Below are 19,691 nucleotides of genomic sequence, written 5' to 3'. Positions count from 1 at the left end.
CCCTCGGATCCTCAAGGACCGGAGAACAAGGTACCACCCCAGAAAGAATAACCAGATCTATCCAGGATGTCTCTGCAGCTTTTGAGTTGGAACATAAATGGCTGTAACAGTCCCGAAAAAAGGTCTAAAATTTTTCATATTTTAAAAAAGGAACAATTGGACATTATATGCTTACAAGAAACGCATGTGATTAGGCTCCATAGAAAGGTGTTAATAAATAAAAGGCTTGGTCAAGAATTTATATCATCGGATACAGTTAAAAAGAGAGGTGTAGTGATCTATGCAAAAGAGAGCCTTTCACCAAAATTTCTCTTTAAAGACGAAAGTGGAAGAATCCTCGCAATAGAAATACAGTATCAAGGAGAAAAAATTTTGATATTAGGAATTTATGCTCCAAATGAAGGAAAATCGGATTTTTATAAGAAGTTGCACGAGATCATGCTGGACTATCTGGATTACAACAACGTCATCATGATGGGGGACATGAATGGGGTCGTATCAACAAATATGGATAAGTCACAGAACCAGAACATTACTAAAGAGGGAAGACTACCTAAGACCTTTTTTGAAATGACTGACAATATGGACTGGGTTGACATCTGGAGAGTTAGAAACCCCTTGGGAAGAGAAGGAACATTCTTTTCTGAAGCTCAACTGACTTGGACACGAATCGACCAAATATGGATAACTAGAAGTCTGGCACCTAAGGTGAGGAAGGTGGAAATCTGCCCCAAAACATGCTCCGACCATAACGCCTTGAGAATGGATATGACATTGATCCCAATCGGCTCCTTTAGATGGAAGATGAATGATGGCCTGTTTAGAGATCAAAGAATTGTAAAGAAGGCCCAAAAAACCTTAAAGGACTATTTTGAGATTAATTTGAACACTACGGTGGAAAAAAGAACTATCTGGGATGCAAGTAAAGCTGTGATGAGAGGGTTCTTGATCCAACAGAATTCCTTAAAGAAAAGACTGCAAAATGAAAAGAAAGATAAAATTCTGGAAAGTATCAAAGAGTTGGAGAAGAAGTTAAGATCTAACCCGAAGTCCCAACCGATTCTGAGAGAAATTAAACTTTATCAGGCGCAATATTCCAAGCTGATAAATCAGGAAATAGAATGGAAGATTAAAACAATGAAACAAAAAACTTTTGAATCGGCAAATAAATGTGGGAAACTGCTAGCTTGGCAGTTGAAAAGGAGACAAAGATTAAATACAGTAACAAACCTAGAGGTTGAAGGAAGGAACATTCAGAACCCGGGAGAGATTAGAAAGTGCTTCCAGAGGTATTTTAAAAAGTTATACACTCAAGGGCCACAAGATGAAATAGAGATTACACAATTTTTGGAGAGAAATGGATTAGCAAAGCTGTCAGAAGAAAACAGAACAATTTTAAATGGCAAAATAACACAACAAGAGATTGAACAGGCCATCCTGAGTCTGAAACAGGGCAAATCACCAGGGCCAGATGGACTGACCTCTAACTACTATAAGACATTGAAGGATTATTTGATACAACCTTTGTTGGAGGTCAGTAATGAAATAATGGAGGGGAAGAAGGCGCCTGAATCGTGGAAAGAAGCATTTATCACATTGATTCCAAAGTCAGAAACTGAAAAGACACAACTTAAGAATTACCGTCCCATCTCCCTTTTAAATGTGGATTACAAAATATTTGCAGATGTTTTGGCACGAAGATTTAAGAAAGTTTTAAGTGAGATAATCCATAAAGACCAGGCAGGCTTTCTCCCGGGCAGACATATGTTTACTAACACAAGGAACATTATAGACATATTGGAACTTTTACAAACAAACATAAACACCAAAGCAGCTTTAATTTTTATAGACGCGGAGAAAGCCTTTGACAACATTTCTTGGAAATTTATGAAGGGGAACTTAAAAGAAATGGGAGTGGGACGGGGGTTTGAGAACGGGATTGAGGCAATATATTCAGAACAAAAGGCTAAACTGATAGTTAACAATGTGGTTACAGAAGAGTTTAAAATTGAAAAAGGTACACGACAAGGCTGCCCGATTTCCCCATTACTGTTTATTTCGGTTCTGGAAGTGCTCCTGAATATGATTAGGGGGGACCGGTTGGTGGAAGGGATTCAGGTCGGAGCGAAACAATATAAACTTAAAGCTTTTGCAGATGACCTAGTTCTGACATTACAGGAGCCGGAGTCTAGTTTGAAAAGAGTACTACAACTGATTCAAAACTTTGGTCGAGTGGCAGGATTTAAGTTAAATAAGCAAAAAACTAAAGTTCTGGGGAAAAACATGACAGATATTGAGTTGGAACAGCTTCAGAAAGAGACAGAACTAAATGTGGTTAAAAAAGTTAAATACCTAGGGGTAAACATAACAGCAAAAAATCTGAGTTTATTTAAAGATAATTATGAAAAATGTTGGTCAGAGATTAAGAGAGACTTGGATAGTTGGTCAAGATTAAAACTTTCATTGCTAGGCCGAATAGCTGCCATCAAGATGAATGTATTGCCAAAAATGCTATTTTTGTTTCAGACACTGCAGATTGTAGACAAGACAGAGTGCTTCCGGAAGTGGCAGAAAGATATCTCTAAATTTGTCTGGCAGGGCAAAAAGCCCAGAATTAAATTTAAAATATTAACAGATGCGAAAGAAAGAGGGGGCTTTGCCCTGCCAGACTTAAAGTTGTATTATGAAGCTGCAGCTTTCTGCTGGTTAAAAGATTGGTTACTTCTTGGAGATACGGATGTCTTGGATTTGGAAGGTTTTAATAATGCGTTTGGATGGCATGCATATTTATGGTATGATAAAGCTAAGATAAATAAGGCCTTCAAGAACCATATTGTCAGAAAATCAGTTTTTAATGTCTGGATAAAATATAAAGACTTACTGGAGAATAAAACTCCGAGGTGGCTGTCACCCCTGGAGGCTAAGGCTCGGAAAAGAGCCAATATGGAGGCCAATTGGCCAAAATATTGGGAGATAATAGAAAAGGATGGTGACAACTGGAAATTGCAGAGTTTAGAAAAGATGAGAGACAAAGTGCGAGACTGGTTACACTATGCTCAGATTAAAGAAGTGTTTAAAAACGACAAAAAGTTAGGATTCCAAGTGGAAAAGTCAAAGTTAGAAACTGAACTGTTAGAACCTAAGACTAAGGTACTTTCAAGAATGTATAACTTGCTGCTGAAATGGAACACACATGACGAAATGGTAAAATCAACAATGATAAAATGGGCGCAGGATATTGGGTATAATATTATGTTTGAAGATTGGGAAAGGTTGTGGACCTCTGGGCTGAACTTCACTGCATGTAATGCGTTGAAGGAAAATGTGATGAAAATGATGTATAGATGGTACATGACCCCTGTCAAACTGGCTAAAATATACCATTCGTCTGATAGCAAATGTTGGAAGTGTAAGGAAAATGAAGGAACATTTTTTCACCTCTGGTGGACCTGCCCTAGAGTGAAGGCCTTTTGGGAGAAAATATATAATGAATTAAAAAAGGTGTTTAAATACACCTTTACTAAGAAAGCAGAGGCCTTTCTCCTGGGTATTGTCGGCCAGAGTGTGTTAAAAGAGGACAGAACATTCTTTTTGTACGCAACAACAGCAGCAAGAATATTAATTGCCAAGAATTGGAAAACTCAGGAGCTACCCACTGTGGAAGAATGGCAGATGCAACTGATGGACTATATGCAACTAGCCGAGATGACCGGCAGAATTCGAGACCAGGGAGAAGAAAGGATGGAAGAAGACTGGAGGAAATTTAAGACTTATTTACAAAAATATTGTAATCTGGCTGAGTGCTGAATAGGATGCCAGTGCAGACAATTGTCTACCATTAAAATAGATTTAAAGTCGAATTATATGTCAAACCAAATTAAGATTATTAATTAAGATGAGTTAAATGATAATTTGCTTGAAAATAATTTAATAATGATGTAAGTGTATGCGGGAGGTGTGGGGGAGTCCCATGTAACAATTGAAAGATGTTAAATGGACAACGATAAGTGCTTATTTGATATATGTTTTATTTGAAAACTTTAATAAATATATTATAAAAAAAAAAAAAAAAAAAAAATGAATATTGCAAACTGATCATTGGCAGGTGACACAGTTTTCGGTAACTTTTTGGATTTCCCACCCAAAATGTAAATCTGTATTAAATGGCTGGGGGTGGGGGGAGGATAGTGGCTGGCATTTTGATTCCAGCAATGCTGTGTGGATGCTGTGAAAAGCCTGCATGTGCAAGAAGCATAGATACATGTCTGGATCATTATTTGGGCAGTGTGGGATAGAGAGGGAGAAGGAGACAGAGAGGGATAGAGAGATAGAGATGGATAGAGAGAGATAGAGAGGGATAAAGAGACAGAGAAAGTTAGAGAGGAATAGAGAGAGATAGCAGTTGCATTGGAAGTAAGCATGGACACCGCAGGGATTTGAACCCCATCCTGGGAACCAGGAGCGCCGACCACCAGTGTCTTTTGCTTTTTTTTTTTGAGCAATGCAACAAGGGGAAAAGCAAAACCTGAGAGAACATTCTGTGAATGTTCTCTCAGGAAAAAGAAAACCTTAAGACATTAAGAAGAGCTCTTTGGGGAGCCCTGTGGAGAGACCAGCAGAAAAGAAAATGAGGAAAAGGAGAGACCAATACCAAAGACATTGTTTTGAAAACAGACGACTGAGTGGTGCAATGTGAACTTACCTAAAGCAGCACTGTCCTAATGCTGGTGACTCTCACTTCAAGAACAGTGAACTCTGGGAAGTCTGAAGGAAAGAAGAGCTGGAAGAAAAGAAGACGTCTTCTCCTACCTGCAGGTGAGCCTCATCGTGATGACACGGAATAGGGCCTCTTCTGATGACTCAGTCACCCCAACCTGAAAGAATCTTAGCACAATGAGTTGCAGACAGAACACAATAGAGATTTCCCCCTAGCCATGCAAGGGATACTCTGAGAAACCTGAAGGAAAGACGAGCTGGAACAAAAGAAGAAGTGTTCTCCTACCTGCAGGTGAGCCTCATCGTGATGATACGGAATAGGCCCTCTTCTGACAACTCACTCACTACAACCTGAAAGAGTCTTAGCACAATGAGTTGTAGATGGAACACAACAGAGATTTTCTCCCTGGCCAACCAAGGGATACTCACCTAAATGTCCTTCAGTCATGGAATACCATTTTGACCGCCATTTTATTTGAAGCTGGGTGAGCCATTAATCTTGAGGGGCAGAACAGAGACATCTAGAATCACTAGTTTGTCCCCAGTCACCTTCCACCAATCTTACAGAAAATGAGATCTAAAACAAAACAAAAAAACAGCTGAGGGTATACCACCTTATGGTGAAGTACTGTACTTGCGGACCACTGTTTGTTAGCAGCAAGAATGGTAGAGGAAATTAACCTCAAATTAGAAAAGGTAGTGTCCCTCCTGGCTGAGTTGGTGCTGTTGGCAACCCGGAACAGTCCTATTGCCACCCAAGAGTCTGGCCACAGCGCTCTTCCTCAACAAGATCTTCAAACTCAGGGGTGTAGCTGTTCTTGTGCCAGAACCCGTAAAACCTCTTACAGAAAGAATAACAAACATGAAAACAGCAAACTAATCCTGCAAAGCTCTCAAGTAGTTCTCGATGTTTACCCTTTTAATGGTCTGCTCCCTTTCTGGAATTCAATCGCAAGTGAAAAGCGAAATTTCAAACTGTTGCTAAACATCCAGTGTGACAATCTTACCACGATAAACCTGCTTTCATCGGACTCTCAGCATTCTAGACTTTTATTATCATTCTCTGATTCAGTTATCCCAAAGCTACTTCTGAAATACAAGACCTGCCTATAGGATTATAAAATTATCTTGAGGCATGTTTCTGAAGACACACAATTAAAGCCTTTACTGCCGAATCTTCTGTGCAGTTGGACTGACTTCAATCAATCCAAGCCCTCATCATCGGCGGGCATTTGCCAAAGGTTTAAGGCACAAACCCCAGTGCCACTAAGGCAGGTTCCGGGTGGAGAATTTGGCCGAAACATCCCCCAGGACAGAAAACCTTCTGAGTTTAATGGCCAAACACACAAAGAATGCTTGCCCAACTCACCTGTGTCAAAAATCAGTTCTTCCACCAGGACTTTGGTAGATCTCGAAATCCACCACTCACCATCGTCACAGAAAACAGATAATCCATTGCCAGGCATTGCCCCACCCGAGGAAAGCATTACATCAAGACTGCTAGAGACAGACTTAATTACTTTTGACTCCAATCCCCTGAAAGCCACAAACAATTGAACACTACTGCTGATGGCTGGCAATCTGGACAAGTCTGTCAAACAACCCCAGAAAGAACAACACTTCAAACACCTCAAGAATGGTTGTGTTATAACTGAGACAGAGGGAGAGCTGACTACAATCTGCCCTCCACAATGAAGCCAAATCGCCGGCAACGAGAATAGCCTAAATATTATCTTATGGAACATAGCAGGTTGGGCCAACAAAGTAGAGGATGGGTCATTTCGTGAGTATATAACGCGTTTCGATGTGATAATGTTGCAAGAAACCTGGGCAACTTTCAATATAGTCCTGGAGGGTTACTTTGCCCATGAAATTAAGGCCACTAAACTATATGAGAAAGGACGTCCAAAGGGGGGCCTTGCAACACTGGTATCCACTTCCTTGACAACACAGGTTGTTGAGTTTAAAGATTCAAAGCACATAGCGCTGGGGATCATCTTGCATTCTGATTTTGCTTGGCTAAGCTTTCTTTTGGGGACTTTCTCAAAGTCCATCTTTTGTCCACAATTGACTGTCCCTCTTTGATAAGGATTAATTCTTCTTTGGTCTTCTAGTTTCTTTCTGTTTCTGTTTGATTTCAAAATTATTGCCTCTCCTAACACTTTTTAGACAGATACCTAATTAATACATATATATCAGCTCACAGGTGAATTTTACTTGTACCTCTTTTTGAAGTTGGAAACAGTAATGTTTCAGCAGAGTAAAATCCCTTTGTTTACTTAAAAAATCTAACCTAAAGTGGTTTCAGTTGTGTTTACAAACCTGTTTCATCTTCCTAGCCTCCTTCTCCTAATCCCTCTGCCCCTTAACTCCTTCAGCTTTGACTAGTGAGAGGGCCAACACCAGTAGCATAGCCAGGGACAGGCTCACTCAATGGAATGTGGCTCGCTCCTTCCACCACCTGTCATAATGACACATAAAAAAGTCCCTTGCAGCATTAATACAGTGGGTGTAAATGTCTTCATTTTCAGTATGCAGTGATTGCAGGGCTTTGGTGAGGAATTAGTATGTTCTTCCCACATTCATACATTCTGGAAATAAATAAGTGTGTTTCACACTGTTCCTTTCATCATCTTATTATTAAGGTGACTCCCTCGCCATTTCATCTTGACCCACACTTGAATAAATCTGCAAACAGGTGTGTGTTTACTCAGAAATTAGTCCTGGTATATTCTATGGGCCTTACACCTTTGTGTTTTTAGGATTGCTGCTGAAGATGTTGGATTGGAGAGGGCATTCTCATCACTTCTTGGCATTTATTAACCCATCGCACTCTCGAGTGACCACCGTGGTGAAAAGGGCTGAGGGAAAAGCTATGGGAAGAGGGGCTGGCTTGGGACCATGGGCCTAGCCAAGGGGGCAGGGGGCAGGTGCCTCCCTAAATCAATAAAAATACTTAACTAACTGAGGTTCTGCCCTCCCTAACAAAAGTCTGCCCCCCCACAAAAATCCTGGCTACGCCCATGCCTGGGACTCAGCGGCCCCCATTGAATTCTATGGAACAAAATAAACAGGCTGCAATCTGGGGCACAGCTGAGAAGGACAGCAGTTGCTTCTCACTCCAGACACTTGATTCTGCATACACACATTTTAGTCTAGAATCGGTGGAGTCTGAATGCTGGTGTGTGTTTTTAAATGTACAGGCAGCAACTATTTTACATGCATCCGATTGAGGTGTGACTGTCAGACACTCGTCTCTGTGGACCTGGAAGTGGCCCAAAAAGGGGGTGGAACAAGACAGGGACGGAGCAGGGTGGGGGGTCACGAAGAGTCGGACACGACTAAATGACTAAACAACAACAAATTTTAACATCACAATTAACAGGATTATTTGATATGATTTGTGTGCTAAAACGTTTTCTTTTGGATTTGAGAAAAATAAAGATTCTTGTATTACTTATATTTGCAATTTATACTTATACTTATATTTGTAGTTTATGTCAAGTTTTGTGCTTTTTATTTTTTTCGACAACACACCTGCTTTTGAAAATTGAAGTTAGCAGAGGGGGGTGCAAGCTGTTAGCCTTGCCTAGAGTGCAAAATAGCCTGCCATTGGCACTGCTTAGAAGTTGCTCTGTAATGCAGAATAAGGGCAAGCTAAATTTTTTGCTGCCTTAAGGCAACCTTAGCTATTGCTGCCATCTTTTCCTTCTATCAGGACTTTTGTTCCATAAACAGTGGCTTGACAGGCAGAAGTTCAGCTGTTGTACCTTCCAGGTACCTAGAGATAAATATTGGGGGGACCTACTCCCTGCCATGCAGCTGTTAAAAGCAAAGTCGCATCCCCAGGAAACAAGGTGACACCTTCAGGAATGATGAGAAAACAGCAGTGATCCCCGAGTTGCAGTTCCACTAGGAGCAGGTGGACCTAATTGCTTTTATAACCAATTAAGGTACACTTGCAAAGGTCTCCTTCAGCTCCGGAGGTTATTTATGGCTAGTAAACTCTAGAGAGATAGATGAATTACTTTGGGTATTTTTTCCCCAGCCAGAAACAGGTAAGCTCTGCAAAGGGACCAGTGACCAACTAGCTAAAAGAAATTGTTTGTCCTTATAATTGGAAGCTGCGGAATAGAATCTTTCTGTGACTGTTTGCTTGTCTGAGGTTTCATATTATACCCTTAACACACATTTGAAGCATATTATTTCCTTCAGATAACTCTGGGTCCTGTAGTTAGTTAAGGGTTTGTGGGAATTGTAACTCATTGAGGGTAAACTAAGGTTCCCAGGGTTTTTGAGGGGGGGCGGGGAATATGCTTTAAAGTATATTGTGTATATCAGTTATACAAGAAAGCTCACATGGATGAAGTGCAGTCAGTTTGTGAGTCAGGAAACTGGTACATCATAGCGCTGAAGCAACTGAAAAATAAATCTGTAAATCCCAAGATACTTCCCTCCCCTATTTCTATTAAACTCTTAAAACCACAGGACCTCTGCTGTGGGTCTGAAGCTAGCAATCCATTATCCTTCAAAATAAATGAAGGCGGTTTATGTGGCTTTGTAATTCTGAAAACATATTCTACAAGTGCCATGGAAACATTAGCCTGTATAAGTGATTTTACATTATGCTGTGGTACCATAAGCTTTACAGAAGCAAGAATCACTAAGCTCAATGTGATTTTCTCTCAGTCAAGTAAGTGCAGAATTGCAGACTGAGACCTTTCTCTTATAGGCTCAGGTGGCATCAACATTTCATAAGTCTGTAGGTGTTTCTTGGGCTGCTCATGTGTATGTGTGTTTTTAATCAGCATTTTCAGGCTTGTATACTTTAGTGCAGGCATAGGCAAACTTGGCCCTCCAGATGTTTTGAGACTACAATTCCCATCATCCTTGACCACCGGTCCTGTTAGCTAGGGATGATGGGAGTTGTAGTCCCAAAACATCTGGAGGGCCGAGTTTGCCTATGCCGGCTTTAGTGTAACTAGGGAGACCCTGAGTATGCAGAAATCTCTCTGCTGTTTTTTGGTGGTCCCATTTCGCTTCCAAGCTCTGGGTGGGGAACTTTTGGCACTCCAGATTTCGCTGAACTACAACTCCCATGACCCCGTTAGGTCCAGTCGCGGACGACTCTGGGGTTGCGGTGCTTATCTCGCTTTATTGGCCAAGGGAGCCGGCGTACAGCTTCCGGGTCATGTGGCCAGCATGACTAAGCCACTTCTGGTGAACCAGAGCAGCACACGGAAACGCCGTTTACCTTCCCGCTGCAGTGGTACCTATTTATCTACTTGCACTTGACGTGCTTTCGAACTGCTAGGTTGGCAGGAGCAGGGACCGAGCAATGGGAGCTCACCCCGTCACGGGGATTCGAACCGCCGACCTTCTGATCGGCAAGCCCTAGGCTCTGTGGTTTAACCCACAGCGCCACCCGCATCCTTGTTGTGAAATAGGCATCATCTTTTAGCGAACTCTCCAATAGCCCCCACTCACAGACTCAATTTCTAGAGGCCACAGGAAGGAGACCACAATCTGGAGAACTTCGCTGTGTGTGAGTGTGCGCGCACACACTAACGACAATATTATAAAAAGATATTCCCCAAAGGCAAAACAGAGACTATGATTCATTAGAATCAAGATGATACAGACTCTGCTTAAGAGACAATACTTTAGTGATTGAATCTGTCAGATTGTGTACAAAGATGATTGTACCGTGTCATTGCAATGGACACATATATAATCAGTGCGGGAAGCGCTGCTAGCCTTTGTCTGCAGAGTCTTTGGAATTAGGTACACAGTCATACTTCATGGATGACTTCTGCCAGCAATCTGCTAACCTGGTGGCCAGCCCAGCTGTGCTTGCTGGAACAGACGAGAGCTGGGGCCCAGAACATTTGCAGGCCAGCTGGCTGGGCAAAGGCTGCCTTAAGTTCTGCTGGGTTGCATGGATGGGATGTGAGCTTACAGTTTTATTTCATACTGATAAAATATGTCTTTTTTCTGGTTTGGAAATGACTATGGTATCATTCTTTATTGGTATAAGAAGCTATGAGACAATACAGACCCATATACATTACAGTGGTACCTCAGGTTACAGACTCTGCTAACCCAGAAATAGTACCTCGGGTTAAGAAATTTGCTTCAGAATGAGAACAGAAATCGTGCGGCGGCAGTGCAGCAGCAGCAGCGTTAGCTAAAGTGGTACCTCCGGTTAAGAACAGTTTTAGGTTAAAAACAGACCTCCAGAACGAATTAAGTTCTTAACCCGAGGTACCACTGTACTTGGGAACTTCACAAGATTTGTATTCCTTGTTGGATTACGTAGCAGTAGTTTAGTGTATGCTTTTATACCTGCTTGTTTTTATTATCTATATGTATAAGTGAGGTATATGGAGTGTTACGGGACATGTTGTGCTCTTTATGGGGTAGTTTGTCCACCGTTGGTCCCCATCCTGCACCCAGCTCTCATCCATGGCTCCTAAAAACTGTCAGCATATGACAGTCCACACCCTAGGAAATGGTTTTGACTGGACGGCTAAACCAGGTGAGGGAAGCCAATGGATCTCAAACCCTCCATGAGTTAGGGACTTGGCCTGCATTCGAAGACAAGCACTGATGGATTGAGCGGACATGACCAATAGTTGGTCCAATGGTCCAGAAGGCAGTTTCTGCACGTGCCACAGAGGGAAGTGAGAGGCAGATGGGGATTGTCAACCTGGGAAGGTAACCCACCTAGGAGAAGGAATCCTAAACGTCCATTGCCTTTGGAGATATCTTCAGGAGAAGAAAAGGCTAAGGAGTAAACCCTACACAAATCCCGAGTGGAGTCCCTAAGATGTTGGAAGGCACCTTGTACATCTCCTTCTTGCAACTCCAGCTGCCAAGCTGGTGCCAAACGTATTGCTCTGCTTTCCTTTGGACCATATCAGCGAAGCCCAGGACCTCCATACACACTGCTCAGACTTGAGCCCCAGAGAGGTCACTTTGGTGCTGCTAACACAACAGTTTGACTTCACCCCCGGAGGCATACTCCATTGTCTCCAGAGACAAACCAGCAACAGATGTGGCTAAAATCCTGGTGGCTGAGCCCACGAGCCTGCCCCTTTATATACTCCTAGAGTAGACTAAAGTTAAGCAGCTTTCTGTCCAGACTGCTTCAACAAGCCGTGTCCCTATGTGGTCCTTGGCCACCAAATGCTTCATTCTTCCTCTGGCCTGCACAATATAAGCCCTGCTTAAAATGATTTTTTTAATTTTTCAGGAAACTCACCTGTGTGTAGTGTTCCTGCACCATATGTCAGTTTAAATCGTTAATTTGGGGCACTTCCAGTTTGCTGCTATTCTGGAGTAGGATTCAATTTAGATTGTGCCACAAACCTACTTTGCCTCCCCCCCACAAAAAACCTCCAGACTTTTTTTTTTGCAAGAAGGAAAGTGACTAGAAAGGATGGGGGGGTTGTCTTGATGCAACATTATCTAACTTCTTTGCAAACAAATGAGGATGAACTCTCAATAAACAAGTCATCTGGAAATGCCATTAGTTCATTAGGGTGTGAACTGAGCTTTCTTTCATTTTATGCCATTCAAAGGTGCAATACCCCACCCATCTCACACTCTCTGCAGGAAATGAAGAACCGGGGAGAATCTGGGCGGGCTGGTCAGTCAACTCCTGTGCATTATTTACACCTAATTTCTAAAGCTACCCCAGAAAATAAGGTGTGACTGATTAAAATACCTGAGCTTAGACCACAGTCTTTGTTTGTTGGAACACATTGCCATGCATAATCTTGTTTTTCAAAACAAAAATTTTTTTTCCTTCCAGTAGCACCTTAAAGACCAACTAAAGACCAACTAAGTTAGTTCTTGGTATGAGCTTTCGTGTGCATGCACACTTCTTCAGATACACTGAAACAGAAGTTGCCAGATCCTTCTATATAGTGAGAAGGTGGGGAGGGGTATTACTCAGAAGGGTGGTGGGAATGGGTGATTGGCAGATAGCTGTGATGAGCCTGTTGACGACCTATTGCAGTCGTTAAGAGTCGTCAACAGGCTCATCACAGCTATCTGCCAATCACCCATTCCCACCACCCTTCTGAGTAATACCCCTCCCCACCTTCTCACTATATAGAAGGATCTGGCAACTTCTGTTTCAGTGTATCTGAAGAAGTGTGCATGCACACGAAAGCTCATACCAAGAACTAACTTAGTTGGTCTTTAGTTGGTCTTTAAGGTGCTACTGGAAGGAAAAAAATTTTTTGTTTTGACTATGGCAGACCAACACGGCTACCTATCTTGTTTTTCAAAGTTCAGCTGCAACCCAGATCCTGCTGCTTTAAAAGCAGATGTATTTGGAAGGGAACTCACAATCTGCCTAGCCGTCTTCTAAGAAAAATGAGTTGCAGCTGAGTTTATCCTCTGCGTCACTCACCGCTGCAAATACTTGGGCTTGAACCAACATTTTCAGTAAAGGAGTCTGAAGAACTTAGGAAAATAGTATTGACAAGAGATGAAGCTCCAGGACTTCTTGACAAGTTAAAAATTAACAAATCTCTGGCTCTGAATCTCTGGACAAGAGGTCTTTAAAAGCTCAAACATGAACTTGCTGATCCAACAAATATAGGGGCTACTCTCTGCGATAAACCCAAATGCTTTGCTCCCGTTACCCTGGACACATAACTTCCTCCTCCTAGAACGGTGTGTGTGTGTGTGTGTGTGTCAGTGTCAGCTGCTTGCCAATTTATTTTAGGAGGAGGTCAGACAGACTGCGTAAGAGCTTCGGCACTGTGCCTCTGGTACAATGGCCTCGCTACATTAGTGTCACCGTGATCCGCTGGCACAGGGAGATTTTGGTTCTGATCAGGGGTGGACTTTGTTCATCTTTTGTAATATGGCACCGTGTGCAAGGCCAAAATTCGGCGTCCCCAAATGCACCTTCTCGATTATGGCTGTCCTCAGTTTTGAGCCCCCTCAGCTCAGTGCCCTGTGCAGGGGAGCTGCCCACACCGCCCTAAATCCGACACTGTTCTGATCCTATGCTGCAACGAGACAGTTCACCCAGAGGATAGGATTGCACCATGAGTCATCCTAAAACTCTCTAATGGTGGGCAAGGGTGACTGGAACTGGAACTGGAAGCAAAAGAGGGTTATATTTAAAAAAACAAAATTCTGAAGGTACCCAGACATATATGGTTGTAAATAAAAATAAAATCAAGAAATGGACTGACAAGGGCCTGTGAGCTTCCAGGATGCTCAGAATGTCGAATCATAGAATTGTAGAGTTGGAAGGGACCTGAGGGTCATCTAGTCCAACCTTCTGCAATGCAGTGGAGGAAGAGGAGAGAGAAGAAAGAAATGACCTGCTCAACTTCCAAACAGCCTATGATAGGTTTTTTGGGAAGGTGGCTTTTCACTCCTTGCACTAGAATCTCAGGGTTCAGCAAACTTTTTCAGCAGGGGGCCAGTCCACTGTCCCTCAGACCTTGTGGGACGACGACTATATTTTGAAAAGGAAAAAAAAATAATGAATTCCTATGGCCCACAAATAAACCAGAGGTGCATTTTAAATAAAAGGACACATTCTACTCGTGTAAAAACACGCTGATTCCCGGACCATCCGCGAGCCAGATTTAGAAGGCGATTGGGCCGGATCTGGCCCCCAGGCCTTAGTTTGCCTACCCATGCACTAGATGAAGAGGGATCCAGGAAGGGGTGGGGATACACTGCAACTTTCCCTTTAAAGTCTTAGAATTCATAGAATCAAAGAGTTGGAAGGGACCCCAAAGATCACTTAAGTCTCTGCAATGAAGGAATGTGCAGTTCCTTCATCCATAAGGGGATGGAGCCTGCAACCTTGTCGTTATCAGCACCCCGCTCTAACCAACTGAGCTTTTGTCTCTCCTGTACTTCTGAATAGCAGCCAGAGCCTAGAATGCTGGAGCAGATAAGCCTTTGGCCTGAACTCACGGGAGGGTGAAAACAATGCCCGACCTGAAGAAAACAATGCCCGACCTGAAGAATTTGGAGCAAATGATTCAGCAGAGGAAACACAGCCCAGAATAACTAAGGAGATAGTACAAGAATACTTGGCTAGTCTAGATGTATTCAAGTCTCCAGGGCCAGATGAACTGCATCCAAGAGTATTAAAAGAACTGGCAGATGTGATTTCAGAACCACTGGCAGTCATCTTTGAGAATTCCTGGAGAACAGGCGAAGTCCCGGCAGACTGGAGGAGGGCAAATGTTGTCCCTATTTTCAAAAAGGGGAAAAGAGAGGACCCAAATAATTACCGCCCAGTCAGTCTGACATCAATACCAGGGAAGATTCTGGAGCAGATCATTAAGCAAACAGTCTGTGAGCACCTAGAAAGGAATGCTGTGATCACCAATAGTCAGCATGGATTTCTGAAAAATAAGTCATGTCAGACTAACCTGATCTCGTTTTTTGACAGAATTACAAGCCTGGTAGATGAAGGGAACGCAGTGGATGTAGCCTACCTTGATTTCAGCAAGGCATTTGACAAGGTGCCCCATGATATTCTTGTAAAGAAGCTGGTAAAATGCGGTCTTGACTATGCTACCACTCAGTGGATTTGTAACTGGCTGACTGACCGAACCCAAAGGGTGCTCATCAATGGTTCCTCTTCATCCTGGAGAAGAGTGACTAGTGGGGTGCCACAGGGTTCTGTCTTGGGCCCGGTCTTATTCAACATCTTTATCAACGACTTGGATGATGGACTCAAGGGCATCCTGATCAAATTTGCAGATGACACCAAACTGGGAGGGGTGGCTAACACCCCAGAGGACAGGATCACACTTCAAAACGACCTTGACAGATTAGAGAACTGGGCCAAAACAAACAAGATGAATTTTAACAGGGAGAAATGTAAAGTATTGCACTTGGGCAAAAAAAATGAGAGGCACAAATACAAGATGGGTGACACCTGGCTTGAGAGCACTACATGTGAAAAGGATCTAGGAGTCTTGGTTGACCACAAACTTGACATGAGCCAACAGTGTGACGCGGCAGCTAAAAAAGCCAATGCAATTCTGGGCTGCATCAATAGGAGTATAGCATCTAGATCAAGGGAAGTAATAGTGCCACTGTATTCTGCTCTGGTCAGACCTCACCTGGAGTACTGTGTCCAGTTCTGGGCACCACAGTTCAAGAAGGACATTGACAAACTGGAACGTGTCCAGAGGAGGGCAACCAAAATGGTCAAAGGCCTGGAAACGATGCCTTATGAGGAACGGCTAAGGGAGCTGGGCATGTTTAGCCTGGAGAAGAGGAGGTTAAGGGGTGATATGATAGCCATGTTCAAATATATAAAAGGATGTCACCTAGAGGAGGGAGAAAGGTTGTTTCTGCTGCTCCAGAGAAGCGGACACGGAGCAATGGATCCAAACTACAAGAAAGAAGATTCCACCTAAACATTAGGAAGAACTTCCTGACAGTAAGAGCTGTTCGACAGTGGAATTTGCTGCCAAGGAGTGTGGTGGAGTCTCCTTCTTTGGAGGTCTTTAAGCAGAGGCTTGACAACCATATGTCAGGAGTGCTCTGATGGTGTTTCCTGCTTGGCAGGGGGTTGGACTCGATGGCCCTTGTGGTCTCTTCCAACTCTATGATTCTATGATTCTATGATTCTATGATAGGGTGAGCAGGCAGACAGGTGGGAGAACAGCAACAACATGGGACCTTGAATTGAGATAATAAAGAAGCACTTGGGAGTTTTTGTTACAAGAACTTAGCAAATAAAACTAACAAGCTATCTATGTAAGTGAATGCAAAGATACTAAGAAACACAAATTTAGAAAAGAAAAAGGCCCGTTCAATAATGACATGCAGAAATATTGTGCAATTTCCAGGAATTGAGAGATTACAGGAAGAAGAAGAAGAAGAAGAGTTTGGATTTGATACCCCGCTTTATCACTACCCGAAGGAGTCTCAAAGCGGCTAACATTCTCCTTTCCCTTCCTCCCCCACAACAAACACTCTGTGAGGTGAGTGAGGCTGAGAGACTTCAGAGAAGTATGACTGGCCCACGGTCACCCAGCAGCTGCATGTGGAGGAGCGGAGATGTGAACCCGGTTCACCAGATTACGTGACTACCGCTCTTAACCACTACACCACACTGGCTTCCTTTCCACTGAAAAGCACTAGTTTGTCATAGGATAGCTATGTTTGTCATAGGATAGTTTGTCATAGGATAGCTATGAAATTCTTAAGATTGTAATGACTGGAGGTGCAGGAAACAATGGCAGATTTGAGGTATTGCCACTCATTTTCTGACACCTGGGTGCCAGCCATCTCTCTGAGGGCCTTGCCCTTAAAAAACTAAAGTCCTTCCTGGTAGAAAACTAAGGCACCAACAAGAAAGGTTTAGCACAGTCCCCTCCCTGATGTGCTGGCTTACTGTGTGCATGGAGCTTGAATGCTCATTACTTAACCGGGGACAACATTCAAAAAGATGCCCTCCACCCTACAGTTCACAGTACTAAAACCGAGAACATGACTGCCTCGGTCTACCCACCTCGTTCAGAGCAATGTGCACATTCGCACGTGCTTGTCTCGAACCCACAACAAGCAGCCAGCAACCCGTACGCGCGCGAGGATTTAGCGCCGGACCTGCCTGCTGGCGCGCACGCAAAGTCGCCACCAGGGGGCGCGCTAGATAATCTGGGCGAACGCGTGTACACGAAGAGCGCGTGAATAGGTTGTGTGAACGCAACTTTGCCTGCACCAAATCCTCCAGCGTCTGCCCAAGAAAGATGTTAAATTATTTTTGTATGCCACAACTGCTGCTCGTATTTTGTTAGCTAAAAAGTGGAAAACCCAAGAATTACCAATGGTAGGAGAATGGCAGATGAAGATGATGGATTTTTTGGAGCTAGCCGACCTAACCGGAAGAGTCCGTGTTCAGAAGGAGGAGGAATATCAGGAAGAGTGGATTAAATTTAATGATTACTTAGTTAAATATGTTAAGTTAAACTAACTGAAAACAGCTTGCAGATACTTAATTGGCTTAGGATTTTATTTAAGTTAAGTGATGAATTAATATGTTCAATTTCATAATGTGAAGATCTAAGGATGTTAATGTTTAAGTTAAATTTTATAAGAACTGTTAAAGAATTTTATAAAAACCGTTAAAAGGACATGTAATGAAATTCAACCGAGGGGAAGCGAGGAAGTCACTTAACAATGATAATGTGTAATTTTTAATAAGGCTATGATTTATGTTTGTTTGTCTTATGTATTTATTTATTTGTTTGTTTGTTTATAATGTTGTGAAAACTAATAAAAAAAATTGGGGGGGGGGAAATCCTCCAAAGTCAGCCGTCCGGCTTAGGGAGGTTCAAGGCGGGTTTGCTTTCAGGGTGAGCGAGGCGGAGGGGTCTCCTCGCAGCCTCCGGGAGGCTTGGCAAAGAGCAAGGGCTCCAAGTCGGGGGTTGCCCGCCGCCACATTACCTCCAGGGGGAGGAGGAGGAGGAGGAGCTCCCCAACGGGAGCCACCGCCCCTCCGCCGCGGGGAAAGGCGGAGTCCCAGCCTGACATCACAATTCCCCTCCCCTCCGCGCCGGGCAGGACAGCAGGCAGGCAGGCGGCTGCGGAGCGCCTGGGCGCCTTTGTAGCGGTGCCGTCGCTTCCCCGGCCTGCCGAGCGCGCCGCGATGCTGCGCCCTCGGATGCCGCGCTCGGAGCAGCACTGACGGCGCGCACCATGAAGGAGCTGCCCGGCGCCTCGCTGCAGAAGGCTTGCCGCCTGCTGGTCATCTTCTGCGTCCTCCACCTCCTGGCCGTCGTCCTCTACTGCTTGGCCGGCAGCACGCTCAGCTTCCAGTGGAGCCTGGAAGCGGCGGCGCCCCGCGGCCCGGCGCCCTCTCGGAAGGACCCCGCGGCCCCGGCGCCCAATGCCTCCAAGCCGGACGCCTCTTGCCCCGAGCCTTCTCCGCATCTGGGTAAGTCCCGGGCTCGGCCGGCCTCTCCCTCTCCAGCTGGCGTCCTCGTGTTCCCCCCACCCACCCTCTCCATCGCCAGCCCCGACGGTCCTTTGCCCAACACGCTGCCGTCGCGGGTCCCCCCTCCATCTCCTTCGCCTCTCTCCTCCTGAACCCCACGCGCTTCCCCGGCTCTTCCTCCCAGCCCCCCACTTTCTCCCCCCACCCTTTCCTGTTCCTGCTTCCTCGACGGCCCGTCCTTCTTTCGGAAGCCTCTTCTCAACCCGGGCGCGGATTCGCGTGCGCCTCTCCTTTCCCTTTTATACTATCCCTTTTTTCTTTCCTTTGGATTAAACGTAGCGGAACTTTCCCCAGGATAATAAACAGCTAGCGCGCTGGGTTCGCAAGATTCTTCCCTGGTATGGCTTGTTACACAAACTGGGCAATGGCTTGGTCTCAACCGTCTGAAAACGGCGAGCAAGCTTTTGAGTTCTTCAGAGTTCTTCGTCGGGCTAAATAGTACATGGAACGCGGTGGGTGGGTGTGCCGAGGAACACAATGCCCCATAGCTTTTGTATCCCTTGTAAAGCGGGTGAGGAGGGGCATCTTTTACCCCATAAAGTCTATCTGCGCTCTTATTTGGAAGGGGGGCCCAGCGGAGCTAAGCGGGAGCTCTGCGTAAATACGCACAGGATCGGACTGCGTGGCTGCTTAGCGCCATTGCTCACTTGCGCGCAGGGAACTTCCTTTAAGTTCAGTGGGACCTGGGCTGAAGTAAGCGTGCTTCGAAATGGGCTGTTGCTCATAACTTCCTCTTCTGCTACAGCCACCCCTTTCCTCCCTCAAAGCTCCCCCCACCTTTCCGGAGTCGCTCTTTGATAGCTCTAAATCTGTCTTGCTGAAGTGCAACTTTACAGCTCCACAGTGCAACTTCTGACAATGTTTGTGAAAGGAATATAAGTGGATGAATCACATGTGCCACGTTGCTGAAGAGGCACTTCTTCCTCGTCCCTAGACAAACATGTTCTCTCCCCTTATTGAAGGAGAGGTG

At 44.3% G+C, this 19,691-nt stretch overlaps 1 protein-coding gene across 1 annotated transcript in view; it reads left to right on the top strand.

The window, feature by feature from the left end:
* The first annotated feature begins 18,083 nt into the window (after nucleotides 1–18,083).
* Nucleotides 18,084–19,691, top strand: part of B4GALT1 (beta-1,4-galactosyltransferase 1) — a 49,233-nt gene continuing 47,625 nt past the window's right edge. Inside the window, exon 1 of the mRNA XM_083593866.1 lies at nucleotides 18,084–18,661. Coding sequence (XP_083449992.1) covers nucleotides 18,424–18,661 — 238 coding nt within the window. The 5' untranslated portion in view covers nucleotides 18,084–18,423. The remainder of the gene's footprint in view (nucleotides 18,662–19,691) is intronic.

Source organism: Podarcis filfolensis (genome assembly GCF_964270895.1).
Source record: "Podarcis filfolensis genome assembly, chromosome: 17".
In the NCBI taxonomy this organism is placed as follows: domain Eukaryota; kingdom Metazoa; phylum Chordata; class Lepidosauria; order Squamata; family Lacertidae; genus Podarcis; species Podarcis filfolensis.
Note: the sequence above shows the minus strand (reverse complement) of the source record. Positions and strands in the feature narration are given on the sequence as shown.